The sequence below is a fragment of the Populus alba genome, chromosome 11 (genome assembly GCF_005239225.2).
Source record: "Populus alba chromosome 11, ASM523922v2, whole genome shotgun sequence".
Classification (NCBI taxonomy): domain Eukaryota; kingdom Viridiplantae; phylum Streptophyta; class Magnoliopsida; order Malpighiales; family Salicaceae; genus Populus; species Populus alba.
This window is the reverse complement of record NC_133294.1, coordinates 21,267,252-21,286,475: the sequence shown is the minus strand read 5'-3', so window position 1 is coordinate 21,286,475 and position 19,224 is coordinate 21,267,252. Positions and strand designations below refer to the sequence as shown.

The 19,224-nt window shown below is 33.7% G+C and overlaps 3 protein-coding genes, 1 long non-coding RNA gene and 4 other non-coding genes across 9 annotated transcripts; 1 reads left to right on the top strand and 7 right to left on the bottom strand.

The window, feature by feature from the left end:
- Positions 1-385: 385 nt before the first annotated feature.
- On the bottom strand, positions 386-533 carry LOC118040866 (small nucleolar RNA F1/F2/snoR5a). The gene has a single exon (XR_004686212.1). It is a non-coding gene; the product is annotated as a small nucleolar RNA F1/F2/snoR5a (small nucleolar RNA).
- Positions 534-569: 36 nt separating this feature from the next.
- Positions 570-657, bottom strand: LOC118040865 (small nucleolar RNA Z196/R39/R59 family). The gene has a single exon (XR_004686211.1). It is a non-coding gene; the product is annotated as a small nucleolar RNA Z196/R39/R59 family (small nucleolar RNA).
- An 87-nt stretch (positions 658-744) lies between these two features.
- On the bottom strand, positions 745-832 carry LOC118040864 (small nucleolar RNA Z195/SNORD33/SNORD32 family). The gene has a single exon (XR_004686210.1). It is a non-coding gene; the product is annotated as a small nucleolar RNA Z195/SNORD33/SNORD32 family (small nucleolar RNA).
- Positions 833-906: 74 nt separating this feature from the next.
- On the bottom strand, positions 907-994 carry LOC118040867 (small nucleolar RNA U31b). The gene has a single exon (XR_004686213.1). It is a non-coding gene; the product is annotated as a small nucleolar RNA U31b (small nucleolar RNA).
- A 724-nt stretch (positions 995-1,718) lies between these two features.
- LOC118040717 (uncharacterized) lies at positions 1,719-4,381 on the bottom strand. Of its 2 annotated transcripts, XM_035047726.2 has the most exons (4): positions 4,093-4,381; positions 3,222-3,374; positions 2,980-3,034; positions 1,719-2,052 (listed from the first exon to the last, which is right to left on the bottom strand). In XM_035047726.2, the coding sequence occupies exons 1-3, from the start codon at positions 4,304-4,306 to the stop codon at positions 3,000-3,002; spliced, it is 402 nt and encodes a 133-aa protein (XP_034903617.1). In that variant the 5' UTR covers positions 4,307-4,381; the 3' UTR covers positions 1,719-2,052; positions 2,980-2,999. The 2 variants fall into 2 exon arrangements, with proteins under 2 accessions (XP_034903617.1, XP_073268563.1); XM_073412462.1 differs by lacking the exon at positions 3,222-3,374 and having other exon boundaries at positions 4,093-4,229.
- A 3,677-nt stretch (positions 4,382-8,058) lies between these two features.
- Positions 8,059-9,306, top strand: LOC118040716 (uncharacterized). The gene is made up of 2 exons (XR_004686177.2): positions 8,059-8,323; positions 8,964-9,306. It is a non-coding gene; the product is annotated as an uncharacterized lncRNA (long non-coding RNA).
- A 937-nt stretch (positions 9,307-10,243) lies between these two features.
- On the bottom strand, positions 10,244-12,732 carry LOC118040715 (uncharacterized). Its single transcript, XM_035047723.2, has one exon. It carries the CDS (start codon positions 12,347-12,349, stop codon positions 10,646-10,648), a length of 1,704 nt encoding a protein of 567 aa, XP_034903614.1. The 5' UTR covers positions 12,350-12,732; the 3' UTR covers positions 10,244-10,645.
- A 1,951-nt stretch (positions 12,733-14,683) lies between these two features.
- Positions 14,684-16,075, bottom strand: LOC118040714 (xyloglucan O-acetyltransferase 3). Its single transcript, XM_035047722.1, has 3 exons — positions 15,946-16,075; positions 15,557-15,840; positions 14,684-15,463 (listed from the first exon to the last, which is right to left on the bottom strand). Exons 1-3 carry the CDS (start codon positions 16,073-16,075, stop codon positions 14,684-14,686), a joined length of 1,194 nt encoding a protein of 397 aa, XP_034903613.1.
- Between the last annotated feature and the right edge of the window lie 3,149 nt (positions 16,076-19,224).

Here is a 19,224-nt window from a genome sequence, read left to right as displayed (position 1 = left end):
TTAAACAATAATTATTTTTTTCACTACTATTTTTTAATAATAATGATGCATTAGATTCTATTAACCTTGCAATATTGACTTAAATGTTAAAACATTTTAATTTTATAATATTTTTATAATTTATTAAGTTAAAAATATTTTAAGTTAAAATTTTATTTAATTTTTAATTATTTAAAAATATTTTTAATTTTAAAATTATATTTGTACGATATTATATTTGAAACAAATTGACAACATTCATTCTGCAGGATTTGTACAACTTTGTTATTTGAGCAAGGAAATAATAATGGGATGGTCAATTTCTTCTTTTGAATACCTAAACTTATCCTCCGAATCCAAGGAAGGACTGTCAAAGTTCTGCATAGATTTCCTATACAGAGAAAGAGAATGTGAACAGGGTTAAAGTAACAGCAAGCTTATAATAAGAAGCAAACTGTGTCGCAAGACCTGTTCTGTATAGTTTTCTTTCTGCCTTCTTTACGAAACACCTAGCCATGTAAATGAAATCTAGGCATTAGATACCTCAGGCATACATAAATCAAATCACAGGGTTTTGTCTTTGCAAATTGTGCAATCTCAGTCGAAAGATGGTGATTGTAAAATATGTTAATCACTGTAAAATCAGTTACTGGGTAAGTAATTACATCACAGATTGCATAAATACGTTTGAAAACCAAAAGTTTTTATCTTCAACAAGAGATTTATATAGTAAAAAAGAAACAAGAAGAGAGCAAGAGGGTGCAAGAGAAATCAGATGGTAGTGCATGTTTTTGAGATCATCATGGTAGTTTGATGACAGAATTTTCTATGATAAACATCATCATATTTTCTTTCTTGCATGCTCAACAAGCAGTACTTGAACAATAAATCAAAAAGTAAAGGAAAAAAAATTTTATGTGAAGAAGAGAATCAGATATATGAGTAGTCAAACACCATAAAGCATCAAAGAGTTGATGCTTGTAAGACTGGGGCGACAATGACTATCATCATTTTCTTCTTTATCAAAACGCATCACAACATTGCAAAGAAAACGTTGATGGACGAGAAAGACACGGTTGATCTAGCAAGAACAGAGAGATGACCTGCGGACAGGTTTGTGTGGCTGAACAAGAAACGGAGGGTGTATTTAAAGAGGGATATTAGGGTTTTTAGGGTTTGGAGGTTTCGTGGGTTTGTCAAGCCCAAGTTCAGAAAAAATCTATGGGTTCTAGGCCTGCCTATGGCTAATATTTTATTTACTCTTCATGCTATAAAAAATATGTTATTTCTCAATAAATAAATAAAAAATAAAATGCTAACAAAATAATATTTTTAAAAAATAAATAACAAGTAAAATCTTGTTTACTCAAAAAAAAAAAAAAAGTATTACCCAAAACATATAATAGCCTTATAACTATTCTTCATATTTCTTAAAGAGAAAACTTTTTATATAGTTTTTCTTCACATTTCTTAAATGAAAACTTTTTAAATTTATATAAATTTATTTTTATTAAATAGAATAAAATGAGCTTAAAACTTGTTTAAAATCACAAGATTTTATGGTTAATTTTTATTAAATAAAATAAATTAATAAAATTTAAACTCGTTATCATTTGGTCAACAATTCTGATATCATGTCAGATAAAAATTAATTTATATAATTTTCTAATAATTAAAACAATAAATGTTGCTTTCATTACATCATAATAATAATAATAATAATAATAATAATAATAATATAAACAGTAAAAATATTCTTGAATTGATTTTAAGTTACATTTACCATTACAATGCAATTTTCTTATGAAAATTTATTGCATTCAGTTTAACATCAGCTCCTTCGAGGGATAGAATTCAATGAAGCATAAACATGTTGGTAACTTTTTTAGCAAGGGTAACGACAAATACAGGAGTCGTTAGGGTTTTCAATTGTCAAGCAAAACCCATGAGCACCTTCTGCCGGTCTTTTTTGTACACAAGCAGCATGGCATTGTGAGTCATTGCAGCCACCTCCCCATAGCTTCTCGTCGCCCATAACAAGGCTAGAACCACCTTCAACGTTCTCCTCCTCGCCTGCATGGATTCAACAATATCCACAAATATTACCACAAGCTTGTGTGAGTTACATGGAGTTCTGTGTTTACAAAATCATCGAAATATTGTTAGATGAGAGTTTCTATTCCTTGCTAGTCGTTAGAAAAAAAAAAAAAAAAAAAAAAACATGATTGCTATGCAGGATGGCTATAAAGCCTGCAATGGCTCTATAGCATATGCTTTTCAACAGTATTTTTCCCTTAAAAATACATTACAATAAACTTTTTTTCAGATTTTTTTTATTTTTAACATCAAGTACGTCAGAATCATCAGAAAACATTAAAAAAAATACAAATTTAATGTTTTTTCATACCAAATTCACTTTAAAAACACACTATAACAGTACAGTTTCAAATGTAAAAATAAATAGCCTCTATAGAGGTCTCCACTTCTAATTATTTTTTTGAAAAGAGGTGTGCACATAGTTTTAAAACCAAATAGGAAATATTTATATGGAAGAATGAAGATGACAAGCAGAAGAATGGTGAAAATTGAGAGGCTTTTCATAGCTTCTGTGAAAAATGCTTTATGTTGTGATGCCCTTTACAAGCTAACCTGATGATATAGGTAGAGTTAGAGAGGAGCATTAATTGGATTTTATAAATCAACAGAGTAATTTCAATTAAATCAACAAAAATCAAAACATTCTATGGAATTTAATAGCATGTCCTTGAGTCAAGGCTGAGTTTTGTTGATATTGATTGATAAGCATTCACCCTTGATCTTAACTTGTGGAACTGGATGCCATCTAAACATATAAAACACATGCATTTGCATTTGGTAAACCTTAGTTTAGCAGCAAAACTTCTGGGAGATATACTGGTTCATAATCCTATAGTCACTGCCCCTTACGGCAGAAAGTGATGCACAAACCACACAATAGGAAACCATAACTAAATAAGGTACCTGAGCCTTCAAGACTAGTACTAGTGTTGCGATGAGCTGTCCAGAGTTGTCTTCCCTGCAAATTATATCCAACTTTATGAGTTCAAAACACATGACGCAACAACAACAAAACTACATAAACAAATTTGCAAAGTATTTTGATATAAGCACTAACATGTAACAATAGAATTTGTAGCTGAAGAAACTTGAAGGAATGATATAAAAATAGATCATGTAACATAAGAAAAGATATAGCTACATGCCTGCAGATAGCAGTCGGTCTATATTGTCAACACGCTTCTGTATTGATTTTAGAACAGAATTCAATGATGAAACTCTCTTTCGAACACCTGAAATCTTTGCTGCATGCTGCATGATAAACGGCAAGGGTGCATCTTCCAACAACTGATCAAGCTCTGAAAACACAATTTTTTTATTGACGATCCAGACTCAAATGCTCAATAACATAGAATAATTAAACACCTTAAGGATCAATGCAGAAAAAGAATAAAGACCAATTCAAATTGCATCCACTGTGGGAAGCTTTGTCCGTCTTGATTTGATTTGCTTGATACTGGAGCTAAATGAGCTGCTCCATTCTTTCAATATAATTATTGATGTTGTCGCTGTATATTTGTTTATTAAATATCACATGCTCCTAAAGATAACTAGGTATGTGGGCATGAAAAAACTCATGTTAAATCCATCAAATTATCATTGATAAAGAAAATGAGAAACTCTGATAACTATCCCACTTGTTGCTACTATCAAATCACTGTTGTGTATTCAGTAGCATAAAAAAAAGGGCTGAGTAGTAGCAAAATCTTTACTAATCACGTTACAGAGACAGATTAAACTGACCATTTATGATACTGGGTCCATTTCTAAATTGATCAAAAGCATTTCTCCAAACGAAAATAAATCACTTTGGAAACAAAAACCCATCAAAAGGGTCTCATTTTAGCAACCTAAGATGGCCTAAGAATAAAATTTTATAGCAAAACCAGGTGACTTGCAAACATTACAAGTAGAAAAAAGCCGAGGAGAAGAAGCTACTTATCTTATTTCAAGCACCTTTTCTAAAAGCATAGAATTACAAGACCATAATGAGATTAAAAAGGAAGAATAATTTACCTCTAGTAAGACGATCAATAGCAGAATTAAGTTTGTCTTGGCTATTGAGAGTGTCTTGAGCTTTAGAGTCGAGATCCTTAATAACATTGGCCAGCATCGTTGATAAAGCCTTGCCTAATGCATCACTGCGGCTGTTATTGGATTCAGATTCAGATTCTTGAGGATTGTTTTCGTTGGAATCCGGATTTTCACCCGTAGAAACTGATGGGTCCATCTATGATGCCAGTCAGCAAGAGAGCCCTTTCCCTTTGCTCTGTTTCAGCGGAGTGGAATTCCTTTCCCAGGGGAAGGAAATGGCATTTATGAGGGAATTGGATTTTCTAATGGGCTTCTTCTTGAGTATTTGGTCTGGCCCATTATGGGCAAGTCTAGGGTTGAAAATGGGCTATTTAAGAAAAAAAGATCTCCACCGAGGATAAAATGAAAATTGTTCTGACGGTAGCAATATAAAGTTGATTTGAAAAAGAATTTGTATCGCTTGATTATCAGGTTAAATAATATCAATTTGATAACTTGGCTATTCGAACCTTGGTCAATGTTGAGTTTTATGTTTTATTTCAAATTGATGTGAAAATTAATCTGTTCAAATTTAATTGTTTTAGTTAATTTAGCGAAACCTAAATAAGATCTGATTAATTTTTTTATTTTATCTAAAAGGATAATCATTTCATTAAAAAATGAATCAATGTAGTTCTAGATTTAACCTATAAATATTCATCAATTTTAATTAGAAGTATTCTTTACCATAATATATAAGTTGTGAAAAATACTTTTGCTTTTCAAAATAAATGATCCGTTACAATCAAGTACGTTTTAAACTTGTGAGCTCCAATAGGTTTAAACTTGTAGCTATTAAGACCTTGAATAGACCTCTTGATCTTCCTCTTTTTAATTTGTACCAAATATCAACATATTTGGATAACCGCGTGAATTCCATCTCATACTTTGTCATGATCAAATAACCGTGAACCTCCTTTTCAAACTCATATAGTCGGCCATCCATTGCACTTTTAGGTAAAAAGTACTCCAAAAACATATTAGAAACTTTTTCCACACCATTAATAGAGGATTTACTATCTTTATATTCCTTTTAGACTCATATCAGTTCACAATCACCTCACCACCTTTTAACTTGAAGGATGCAAAAGTCAATACACAATGATCCATGCATCCCATGACCTTATATCTACATCACACTGCATCAAAAAACTATAATGGGTCCTTAGAGTTACCAGCTCCTAAGGTGAGGGGTGTCACCTTAAGAAATTTTGATAATGACACCTTCAATCCATGCATAATATGAGAAATTAAAGATGCATTCTTATCCTTCTCCTTCTCTCTCTCAATTAAAAGATTAGTCAGTGTCTGTATGACCTATCCAATCTTATCCAGAGCATTGTCAGCATTAGGCATTCTATCATAGGATTCTTTTTTCTGGTCTTGACCAACATCCAAACCATAGTCTTCCTCAAACTCAACATCATTTTGAACTTCTGCCTCCATAGATTGAGGATAAGGGATTCTACCCCTCCTTCTTCGCCTTTCATTCCTGAGCTGAACAATAACAATGTCCTCATAATCATTATTGACACGGTCAACATTAACTACACGTCCAACACTTAGCATATTCCTAAAATAATGCACGTATATTAACATAATTATTCGAGAGTTCATGAACTACATACTAAACATAATGTTTGGAGAATTTAAAGAGGAATGATAACAAAACAAGACAGGTCTTAAGCTCCACATATTACAGGGGTTTTAACATAACCAGACTCTGATACCACCTTTATCATGCATATTACAGGGGTTTTAACATAACCAGACTCTGATATCACCTTTATCATAACCTAAATCCCAAGTCTATGATCAACAACGTAGAAGTAGTGTCATAAAGACACTCAATCTATGTTAAGTATCAGAACGTACATATCATAAAACAAATTATATAAAATTCACAGCATTTAATAACTTCCAAAATATTTCATCATCAAAACAAAACAAATAATCCATAATATTTATTACATTGTCAGAATCTACACTTTTAATAAAACAATGTAATAATAGAGTGTCTAAAATATTGAATCAAAACTGAAAGAAAGCCTCGCAAAATAAATAAAGCATATCGACCAAACTGAAGAAGCATGAACACTCAACAAAGTCTACCTGCTAACAAAAGCTAAGAGCCTGAAATATTTAAAATAAAGGGGTAAGTTCAACCAACTTAGTAAATGAATAATATTCAATATACATTTTAGCTATTTATAAGTACAAGTCATAATGTAAAGCATAAATAGAAACTAAGGCTATGAAGTTATATGATTATATACATATAAAAATTTAATATATTCAAACAAATTCTTTGAATTATTTACACAAAGTTAAAAACCTATTTAACTAAGGCCTCGTTTGTTTGTTGGAAAGTAGTTTCTTTTTTGAAAGTGAATTCCAAGAAAGTGATTTATTTTTCGATGTTTGGTAGTGTAATGGAAAATAAGTTGGAAAATGCTTTTGATGTTTGGTTATGTCATGGAAAATAAGCTGTTAGAAAATAACTTATTAATGTTTTATTTTTTTTCAAGTTTATTAAAATAATTAGAAACAAATCTTACAAATTAAAAATTTGAATGAAAATGAAATTGAAAAAAAAATGTAATTTCATAAATTATCTAAAATAAAATAAATAATAATCAAAATAAATAGAGATCAAATCTAAAAAATAAAAAAAATTAAAGATGAAGAAATTAAAATAATAATAATTAACATTTCATGAATTATTTCAAATAAAATAAGTAATAATCAAAAGAATGAGGACCAAATTTGATAGATAAAAAATTTCAATTAAAAAATGATAAGGAAGAAGCAAATAAAATTATAAAAATGAGGACCAAAATTAATATAAAAATTAAATTCTAAGAGATGAAATTCAAAAATAAATATTCAAAACAAAATATATATACAATAAAAAATTTGACGATCAAATTTGATATAATTAGCAAATAATATGATATTTCTAAATTTTTCACAACTTCCAAAAAGTGTTTTCCATCTAAAATAAAAAGAAAACACTTTCTGGAAAACAAGTCAATTTTTTTTTGACTGGAAAGTGTTTTCTGTTAGCCGGAAAATATTTTTTGTAGACCAACTTTTCTATTATCAAACAAATACAGGAAAATTTGGAAAGTGTTTTTCAAAAACCAGTTTCCAAAAAATAAATACAGCCTAAAAGAAAAACCCACTTAACTAAAAGAATTCAAAGCTAATTAGAAAAAAATTTAAAATTAAAATTAACTAAAAATAAATTAAAATAATAAAATAATACCTTCTAATCCTAATTTTAAAAAGTCTTTGCGATCTTAGCTGATTATAGTAAGTTAATCCTTATATGGAACTAGATTGATAAAATAATTTAGCAAAATCTAACCTAATTCAATTCAATGATATTATACATTTCATGCAATCAGATTTTTTTCAGGAGCTTTATTTTATTAATCTAATCCTTGAACACACTTGCAACGTTATAATGTTAACACTAGATTAGATAATGGTGGTGTTTAGGAGCGATTAAAAAAACTAAAAATTTAAAAATTGAAAAAAAAATAATTGAAAAAATCAAATCATAAAAAAAACCTATTAAATCAATTAAAATTTTGAAAAAACCAATCGGTTCGATTTTAGTTTTATAAGCTTGAAACCAAAAAAAAACGAACGAAATCCAAATAAAAAAAACCGAACCAAACCGAAAAAAAATTAAGCAAAGCTGAAAATAACCGAGCCAAACCAAAAAAATAAAATCAAACCAATTTAAACCAATTTTTGTTCTAAAAAACCGAACCGACCTGAAATCGGTCGGTTTGAATCTAATTTTAATTTTATTATTTTTGTAATAAAAATCAAATTGAAAATTTTTTTTTTCTAGATGTTTGGTAATATTAAAAAATACAACATAAAAGCATAATAGAATTGACAAGGTTGAATTCCTTCAAAAATTGCTAATTAAATCACAAAACGAGAAAAGGAAAAGAAATAAAAAAGAGCAAACATATTGGACAAGACTGCCCCTCAACCGTGACTCTCAAACCCTAAAAACCCTGTGCCTATAAAATGCATAGAACCCCATCTTTCCCTCAAAAATTCACTCTCCAGGAATCTCATCCGCTCTACATCGGCTAACCGAGAAAGAGATCTACAAGGAAACAGATACCTCTGATTCAAGATGAGAGCTAAGGTACGTATTCCTCTCTTTATTACCGTTAATGGGTTTTAACTCATAATGATTCTGTGCAACGGGTGTTGTTTAGATTATCTAATCTGGTATATATAGTGAATGTTTATCATGGTTTCTTAAACTCTGATTCAAGTTCGTTTCTTTTTTATTCCTGTGGAATCTTTCTTTATGTTTGTAACCTGGGGTTGTAGTTTTTAGCTAGATAATCCAATATGTGTGCTTTTCTAGTCTAAAGCTTGTGATTTGTTAGGTTGGAAGAATGCTTGTTTTTGCTTCTTTTTTAACGAAACAAGAGATTTTGCTATATGATTTCGTTAGTCTTGGAATTTAAATGTTATTAATGCTCTATTTAGACACTATTTTTATGCGATGTTGAGTTTGCCTTACAGTTTTTTCTTTTGCTGGTTTTAGTGTCTTTGTTCGTTAACCTGGTTTGTTTGATTTGAGATCCATTGATTCTTTCAAGACTTGGTGCCTATTTAAACATGTAAAGCGTTTTTGAGTTTGTGACCGCTGTGGAATTCTTGGGATCTGTTTCGGAAGGTGTTTGCGGTTGTGTTTGTGTTGTTGCTGGTGCCTTGTGTTTTGGTGACTACATTGCGAGGAGGCTAATTGTTTTGTTATTTTTTGTTCCTTTCAGTGGAAGAAGAAGCGTATGAGGAGGTTGAAGAGGAAGCGCAGAAAGATGAGGCAGAGATCCAAGTAGGCTGCGGGCTTGGACAAGATGGATCTTTTTTCTACTGGTACATGCCTATGATGCTTATGGCTTTGTGCTGCGTGAAGCTGTGGGGATGAGGGATGTGTATTAGGGAATGTTTCATCTTGTAGGGTTTTAAGACTGCTTCTGCTTTTAGTATTCTGTTGGCTTTAATTTTGTGTTGTATTTGACTTCTTTACTTTAATATTGCTTATGGATGGATGAATGAAACTTTGTTAGAAAATGATTAAAACAGAAATGAACTTCAATGAATTGTTTTCCACAATGGTTATCAAGATTTTTACTAGAGTTTGAGCATGGTTTAGAGTCTTGACGTCCGAATGCTGGAAGGTAATCATTTCGTGGCTTATTTTTTAAACATACCTTTCTGATAGGCGATAGGTTTCTAATACAGTAGGAATGCAAGATGTGGCATCCGAAGGTGGATTTAACCATTAGATATGCCATGGAATCACAAACCTTCTTGATTTACATCTGCCTTGTACTGAATTTCGCCTGCTTTGAATTTGAGTTTAATTGTTAGTTGTTACCCCATTACGCAAAGTGGCTGGAATCTAGAGTGGTCTGAGGATTGTTTGTGTTGTATGGCTTATGTAAGCCTTTTTGGATTCATGAGTTGCTATGTTTGGGTGGATAGTTTATGCAAGCCTTCCCCCAAAGAAAAACGCAAAAAGATTCTGAAAGTTGATAAACTGCTGTCCATGGAAAGACAAAAACATAAACAAACATGGAATGGTGATAGATGTTCGAATTATGTTGGCAAAGGCTCATGAACTACTGCCCATGGTGGCGTAAACTGCTGGATTGATTTTGGAGAATGCTTTTCCAGGCTTCTCATCTCAGTTACGGAATTGTGAATACTGAGCAAAAGGAACGAGTCTAGCAATGATATGGCAAGGGTGATCCTGCCTTGTCAACTTGATGGCCAGCCGCGGTGAAACAGGATCTTGTTCGCTCTCTTTGAAATCAACGGATTTTGCCTCTCTGGCATAAGATGAACATTAACACGAACAAGTAAAATGCGCGAGGCACGCAGACAAGATTGTTCCTATGATATATGCTATCATATTGCAGAGCAAAGTAATTTACATCAACACAAATGGCACAAAATCAGATGCAGAACCTTGCAAGAATTTAGGGGTCAGCCAGGATCATACTGCATACATAAGGGGAGCGGAGCCACAAGCATTTTCGATCACGAGTGAAAAACCCAAGTCATAATGAATAATTTGTACGATCATATGCCAGATGAATCGTGAAATTTGACTTGCACAGCATAAAATAAAGATGCAAGTTCTCTGTACAATGTTCAGCTCACAGAACCCAGGGTGAAGCGAATACAGGAATAAAAGTACATAGCCAAGAATCCTATTGTTTGAACCTGTGCTCCTTTCTCATTTTCAAAACATTCAACACATTCCAGTGTTGTGACAATCTCTTTCAATTTCAATACGCAGAATCCTTGATTTCCCAGTCTTGATCGGAATGTCGCAATACACATTTCTGAAGAGGCATGGACATTGGTATTGATGAACGCGCTTGCTCAAAGTATCTTCATTCCATGTTCCCCTTTCGTGTTCTTAATCTGGATGATGCATACAATGTCATACTGGTAAAGCCTCGAGGTTGTATTGCAAAACAAGTCTTTCCGCTGTATTTCGTCTCATGACTTGTCTGAGGAGCAACTCTTTTAAAACTTCTGCTGCCAGCTCCTTTTCTTCTTCATGGGCAATCCCTTCTACTATAATGGTATAAGTTGTTTCATTTGGTGTGTATCCTTTCTCAACCATCATCTCAAAAATATCCAGGGACAAATCTGTTCTACCAGATTTACAAAATCCAAGTATAAGGGCATTGAAATTGTCAAGAATAGGCCTATAGTCATTTTCTTCCAATAGCCTGAAAATCTCCAAGGCCTCGTCCAGCATTCCCTCAATGCACAACCCTCTAATCAAAGATGAATAGGTATAAGGATCAGGAACAAATCCAAACTTTGTCATCTCGTATAAAAGCTGAAATGCTGGATACGTGTTCCCTTTTCTACACAAGCTCGTAATCACACCTTTGTAAAAGTCATGGGTGGATGACCTTTGCTTATTACCCAAGTTTTGAATTATGGAGAATGCCTCTGGCACCCTTCCCTGCTTGCAAAGCACAGCAATGGCATTAAACGTTCCCTCATTGGGATTACAGCGGTGCTGAATCATTTGGTCTAGACACTTAATCACAAGGTCCAACTTCCCCTCTTTGCAAAGATGAGCAATTATAGGGTTATAGGTTGTGGCAGAGGGCTTAAATGATGCCCTAACCATTTCATCCAAAACTTCAAATGCATGTTCAATCCTGCCATGAAAGGCAAGCGAACCAATTAGTATATTGTATGTAACCAGAGAAGGTGAACGCTCCTCAGAATCCATCTCAGCCAGGAGCTGGTTTGCCTCCTCCCATCTTCCTTCATAGCACAAATTCCTGAGTATAATATTATAACTCACAACATTCGGATTAAAACCCTTTGATGGCAAATCCCTGAAGAACCGAATGGCCTCTTCCGTCCTGCCTTCCTTGCATAATCCAGTTAATAAAACATTGTAACTAACCAAGTTAGGCTGCCAGCCCTTCGCAATTATCTCATCCAAAAGCTTCATCGCTTCGTTCACACCTCTCTCCTTGTAAGCTGCTTCAAGCAAGAAAGAATAAGTAAATTCATTCGGGACCAACCCTTTCCACATCAGCTTATCTAATAACTGCAAGCTTTGATTCAAGTTTCCATGCATGCAAAGCCCTCTAACAAGCGAATTATAGGTAACCGTGTTGGTTGGATAGCCATTTTCCTCCATTTTCTCAACTAATTGCATTGCATGCCCAATATTTCCTCTCTTACACAAATTGTTCACCAAAAAAGTATAAGAAGCTGCATCAGGAATAATACCAGACTCAATCATCATTTCCATCACCCTCGTCGCTTTCTTCATCTTATTCGACTTGCACAAATCGTACAATAGCTGTGTTGCTTGAGCAACATCAGGTTTATGACCCTTCTCAACAATAAACTCCAAATGGAAAAACGCATCATTAAGCCTGATCTCCCTATTTCTTGTGCCATTCCTACCAACCTTCCAATTGGGCAGTGTCAAAACAGAGTCTTTAGGTGAAATTGTGATCTGGGTTGATGCCAAAACTCTAGTGAAACCTTTGTTTAGTGAAAAAGAATGGAATTTTGGGACATTAGAAAAGAACCCACAAGCTGTTCGCGCAGTCTCTGGAGAAGGGTTTGTTAAAGGAGACACCGAATTCACCAAAGTTGCCATTGCCAACAGATAATGAAAAGCAAAATTCAAAATTTCAGCTTTGGCTCTTTAGCACAGACCAAAAAGATCAAAACTTTGTGGTTTCCCTAAGTGATTGAAGACTTGAAACTTTAGACTTTAAGCAATAACGAACTAAAAGAAAAACATAAAAAAGGAAAAAATTGAAGGAAACAAAAAGTGTTAACATACACTGAGTATCACTTATACCATGCAAAAAGTTGAAGCCGAAAATTGAGGACTGGGGTTGAGGGAGGAGAAGAAAGCTAGCTGTGTTTGAAGGAGGATCTTCTTGTGCTGCTCTTGAGGTTCGGTTCAGTCCAGTCTCATTCTATCCGTAACTTTGCAGCCTTTCATTTCATTATCCTCCTCCAAGTGTATGCTGTAGAGGATACCATCAAAAACACCAAAGAGAGAGACGTTTCCACTCTCTTATTTTTCAAACTATGCTCGTGGTGTAGGGCACGCGCTGTCGTTTACCTAATTACTAGTCCTCTGCATAGCTGTCAGACCTGGTAAGAAACTTACTAGAAAAAGTCTAAAGATTAACTTATGGGTAAGCGAGTCAATCGTTTCATTTTTCTTTTAAATTTTTTAGTGTTAATTCCATTGTATTACGTTTTAAATACGAATTTTTAAAAAATATTTTTTTTTTTATTTTTATTTTAAATTAATTTTTTATTTTTACATTGTTTTGATATACTAATATTAAAAATAAATTTTAAAAAATTAAAAAATATATTATTTCAATACATATATCAAATAAAAAATATTTTAAAAAATAAGATACAAGCTTTATATATATATAAAAAAAAAAAATATATGCATCTTCTAAAAGACATAGGAGAAACATTTCCTAAATTACAGATATCAGACAGATCATAGAGAGAAAGATGGCAAAGAGTAAGCAAATCATGGAACTGCAAAGGCAAAGCTATAATCTCACGATCCTGATCTATCTTTTCTAGACTTCATGAAATAATAAGCCTACCCATACTGCTACATCCAAAATGTCCAACCCTGACCAGTCTCAGCCTCACCATGAAAATGATATGGATCAACAATTGCGTCCACCAAAGGTTGAGGAATGTTAATGGACCGTTTTCTTGTATTCTTTTTCTTGTTTGCTTCAAGAAAGTCGAGAAAAGAAGTGATAATATCAAGTTGATGTTAATTAATGGTTTTAATTTGACTAAATTAAGGTTGCCTTTTGTTCCATGCTTTTCAAATCCTATTGTTATAGACTTCACTGGCGGATCAACTCGGGAGTGAGTTGATCAGGTTAAATTCATCAATCCATTAAGATGAATGGCTTGATTATCTGGTTAAAAAAAAAAAAAATATTGTTTTATTACACAATTTAAATTTATTCTCTTAATTTGTAATCTAGATTTTGTGTGAGTCTTGTTGTTGGATTTCAAACATTTTTAACCAAAAAAAAGGAATCCAAACGTTCAGCTACAAAGTGATTGTATCTTTTCTGGATTCAGCCAGACACCTGTCTACTAAAATAATCAATATTGCTTCAGAATTTTCTCCTTGGAAATTGGCTGAGGTTGCTGCAATTTACCTTACCCCTTTCTACCGTCAGCTATGCCACTCTGGTGATCTTGGAGCGCTAAATGAAGAGCTAGTTGATATGATTCGTGATGCTTCAAGAAGGGCAGTGATACTTTTCAAATTGATTTACTTTTCCTCGGATGGTTTAGATTTTCAAGGATAAGAGAAGTTGAAACTTAGAATCTCAAATGCAATGGAACAGAGGTACACAAATGTGTTTAGCTGCTGGTGAGTTCATGTATAGTTGGATTAGTCATATTTTTATGAAGTAAGATTTTGATACTTGGTCTTCTGCGAATCATTTCACTTAACCAATGATTAATCGAATTCCATAAATGGATATCCATGATCAGCTTAGACTTTTGCATGTACTTCTGCTGCATCAGATGATTTTGGGAAAATCAGGGTCGTCGTTTCTTGCATTTCTGGAAATAGCAGTAGACGATGGTGTTTCTTGAATTTAGGCGCTACTACTTCATGACTTACTGACCCTACATTGATGGAGCCTGGAGGGTCCTTATTTGCAAATCTCGAATCTAAAATTTTTTTTTCAAGGACACTGCTGAGTTTGCATTAGTCTTTCCATTTTTTTTTTTTAAAGAGTTGGATTATACTAGCACCTAGGATTTCATGCTTCCAGGAGCTTTTGAGAGGATGGATGCATTTTCTGCCATGGTGTTCAATATAGTTTGCATGGTAGAAAGAAATTTAACTATCATTTTTATATCTGGGAAAGAAATGACAGAAGTATCATTATTCCCCATGCAAACCTGTAGGTCATGACCAGGTGAAATCGGTAAATGCATGTCTTCTAAGCAATGCTATCAAGAAATCATTCCATGCATCGATGGGTCCTGGCATGCACCAATGGACACAGTCGTTGTAACCTTTCATCCATTTGTTACCCCAGTAGGAGTTAGGGTGCCCGTCAGGTCTCATCAGCATCGCCTTGGTGACATCCAAAACTTCAAATTTTCTCCTTCTCCTTGCTACTGTTCTTGCTCTTTTAATTTCTTCTACTTGAATGCTTCTGATTTTCCAGTCTAAACTTGCCAAGTCGATCTCTTTCTCACCGAGTGGATGCGTTCTGTTGCAGCTCCCTCCTGTGTCCCATGCTCCATCCGCAAAATGTGCAGGTGAGAATGTCCTTAACACAGTCAAAATATTCCTGCACTTTTTGCAGTTGTTGATATAATTGAGCACAACCTTGATTACCATCTGGAGGGCGGAATCAATGTCCAAGCTTTTGATGCCTGGTTCACTGCAGAATATGCATCCTATGTTCTTGCCTTTCTCGTACAAGTAGTTCTTCCTGAAGAACCAATGAGCATCCGATAGGATTGCATAGTCTATTTCTGGGAGTTTGCTTGCCCAGTTCTTGTCCATCTTATCTAGATGCAGGTCAAAAACACCAGTAACACTACCATTAATCACCCTCTCCTCATCAAGTACTAGGAATCTAGTCCAGATGACCATTAGGGTAAAATTACTGTGAGGAAAATACCATGTTCTCGTACGATCTTCAGCATCCTTGTAGATGCCCAGTGGCATTTCTTCCTGAAAAAGTTCAAAATCTGTTAGACACAGAGGTCATAAAAATGGGGGATTCCGTTCCAAGTCAACTACAGGAAAAGAATTACATGAACTAACCGATGACAGGAGGCAGAGAAGTGATTCTACATGGTTTCGAGCGACCGAGTCTCCGATAAACGCCATCGTCTTTCCCCTGACAATCTCAAAAAATGTCCCGGGATCAAATCTTGGAAGCTCACACCCGTCAGGTTTCCACCTCCACTGCAAAAATCCTGAGTCTGGCCTTCCTTGCATGAAACAATTCTTCGATTCAGGGATAGATGAACAGCTTACATTTGTATATTGAGAACCTCTCAGGTCTTGAACCCAGTGTCCACTAAACAAGTCACATCGTTCTTCTTCTAAGGAATTGAAAAAGAAGAAGAAAAGGATTGACAGGAAAAAAATCAACAAACAGAAATGGGATTTCTTTTTTCCTTTCCTGACATCAGAATTCAGAAATTTACCCTTCTGTAGAGAAATCAATAGCTGTTGATGAAGGTCCACGTTATTTGACAAGTCGGATGTCTTCGGAGAGTAGAGTATGAAGAAGCTGAAGAGGAATATTAACCCTACCGTATAAAAGAAACGATTCATGTCGGAGAATCAAAATAATGGAGAAAAGAGAGCATCAATGGCTGATGGATGTAAAGGGAAAAATGCTTTTCTTTATTAAGCACGAATGCTATAAATGGGAAATAATTTTTATCAAGGATTCCTATTTTTAGTCGACATGGAAGGTGATCGAACAGCATTTGTGGCAGTGAACATATACAGAAAGTTGCACCAAAAATGAGGGCAATGCTTATTGTCCATACATTTTCCGAATAAAATTTATGTCCCTCTTTTTGCAGAAGATCTTAGATCAGAACTCTGCAAACATTAACATGCACAATTGGACCAATCCAAAACTTCGATGATAGCTTTTGATCACCAGGTTGCCTTTGAGTAGTGTTGGTAATGAAGACATAAAATAATTTTTTTTCAGCGACAGTTTTAAAGTGGTTTTTTTTCTTTTAAACTATGAAGTATATGAAATATGTCCTTTATTTCTCTATTTCCTGCATCCAAACCTTGCTTGAAAGCATTATGTAAAGCCTTCACTTACATGAGGCTTTAAAAGGATTCAAATAGAAGGCCTAATAATAGTTAAAAAATCAGTTTTTACTTTAGTTTAAACTAGTTTCGTTACTCATGCCCATTAGTCAACAATGATCAAACTCCATTTATCATGAAAAAAATCTAAAAAAATAGACAGGTATTGAGAAACTCATTGGCAATATCAATAAATATGGACAACCGAACCTTAAAATATTTAACCTGAATGCTTGTCTAAGTTTAGATTCAAATTAAACCACATGAAAGACAAATGATTTGGTAAGTCCAAAACCATCTTGGATGACATAAGAAAATGTGGGCCGGTCTAAAAAAAATTATATTTTTCTTCTATTTTAATATTTGAATGACAACATATTAGATCATACATGGTCAACCAAAATGAACATTAAATGCATGATTCGGATTGTAGACATAAGTATAATGTGCTTAATCAATCAGACAACTATCACTTCTTTTTTCCTTTCCCTTTCTAATAGCACTTGTAACATTATTCTTCATAATGAGAAACCGACGAATTTTTTTTCTTTCCTTTCCATTTCTTTTTGTATTTTTTTCTCACTCTCTTGGATTCCACAATGTGATTTGTTTCTTCTTCCTTTACACTACCAAGTCCAATTGCAAAACATATCAACATATATAAAAGGATTAAATTAAATAGAAAAAAAAGTCACATGAAAAAAAAAAAAAAAAACAATGACATTATGCAAAGCCACAATTTATGTAAGAGATAGGCTACAAAAATTGCAGCAGGAAACACCCACCAGTTTTAGTTTTTTTTAATCTTCAGTCCATAATAAAAATTTATTTAAGCGTGTTCCCATGATTGAAGAAAAAATTCAAAATTAATAAATTTCCCTAATAGATATACATATCAACAAATATAACAAAATAACAGAAACCATTAAAAAAACCATCATCTAAATATCTCTAATAATAGTCCAAACTTACCTACTTTTTCGAGAACTAATTAAAATTAAAATGAAATTGTTGGAGGTTATTATCTCTGCATTTATTGTGCATTAAAATCTTTTTATATATGTAAAGATCCAAAATTTCCTTAAGAAGAATGCGCATTGAATACGAGTCATGTGACATTTTTTGGGTGGAATTATGCTTATGCTGATAAATTATTATTTTTTCCTTTTTCCTTTTCTTTTCAATCCTTAAATCAATTCAAAATCACCGCAATTTTTTTTTTATATGCATTTACTCTAATAAATAAAGGATTTTCTTTCAATATTATGATCTCAAGTTTGAATTCAATCAAAACACAAGGATATCTTAAGCATTAAAAACCTCTTTAAACCCCGTCTTACATATTTTGTATTCATAATTAACCTTTTTAACCCACTTTTTTTGTTAATCCTTTTCTCCTTTAATTAATGAAAAAAAATAAAAAAAAAATAATTTCTTCTGTTTTTTATTTATTTATTATTCTGTCCGTAATGCAGTACTGCAGTAGGATTCAATTTCTCCTATAACTCCGAAAATTAATCCACAAGAAGCAAGACCTTTCCCTCAGAACACAAAGACAGGAAGAAATACTCTTCTTTACAAACAAGTAATCCAAAACCAACAAGGACTAATGCACTCTTCTCTACAATTCCCCCTATAAAAACACAAACCAGGAGAGACTTGTTCTTTATTCACTCTTCCCTTTCTTGAATATTCCTCTCTTTTCTGTATTTTTCTTGTTTTGTTTTCCATGGAGAAATCTTCTGGTTTTTCTGATAACATTGCTCCTGAAAGTTCAGACGCAATGTCTTCTTCTGCTGCGGCAAGTTGTCCTGTTGAAAACCTGTTGTTTTGTGTTGAGAATCTTTCGTTGAAAGAAGGGAGCGCTGGTACAAATAACCATCACGGTTTGTCTACAAGAAACTATCTTTTGCATGATAACGGTGGTTCTTTACCAAGAATTCGAGAAACCAGGATTAATGGGTTCTCACAGTATCAGACCGGGTTTGAGAATTCAATGCTGCTCCCACCACCGCTGTTTTCAGAATCTGTCTGGGGATCTAACAGTTTGAGCAATGGAGGGAGTTTTCAGGGTTCAAGATTGCAACCTCGGGCAAGAAGTCTTGTTCCGAATTACTATTTTCTGAGTGGTTCTGCCCTTGACGAGGGGACAGGTAGGGCTGGTTCGGGCCTGGGAGGCGTTGATAATAGTATGGTGCAGAATCAAGAAGAGCTCAAGAAAGTAAGGATTTTTCTTGGTTTGCTTCAAGGAGATAGCGTTGTCACCTATTGTTCAGACCAACATGGTTCAAGAACAATTCAATGTCTATTGAGGTTGAGGAACCCGCAGATTACAGGTGAGATATATAATAAAGTTTTGGCCTTGTCATCAAGAGGAATCGCTGTTGTTTTGGAGCTGATGCTTGATCAACATGGATGGCATGTCTTTGGTGAACTAATTGATGCATTGAACTATCAACAGTTGAAATCGATTACATATGAGATAACCAAGAACTTGGACGATTTTGTTTCATTAACTCTCGACACACATGGTGCGAACTCGATAAGGAAGGTCATCAGACTACTCCGGAGATCGCCTTTGGTTACCTTAGTGACGAACAATCTGCGTGCTGCGTTTTTTACAATCATGACCAATCGGATAGGTTCATATG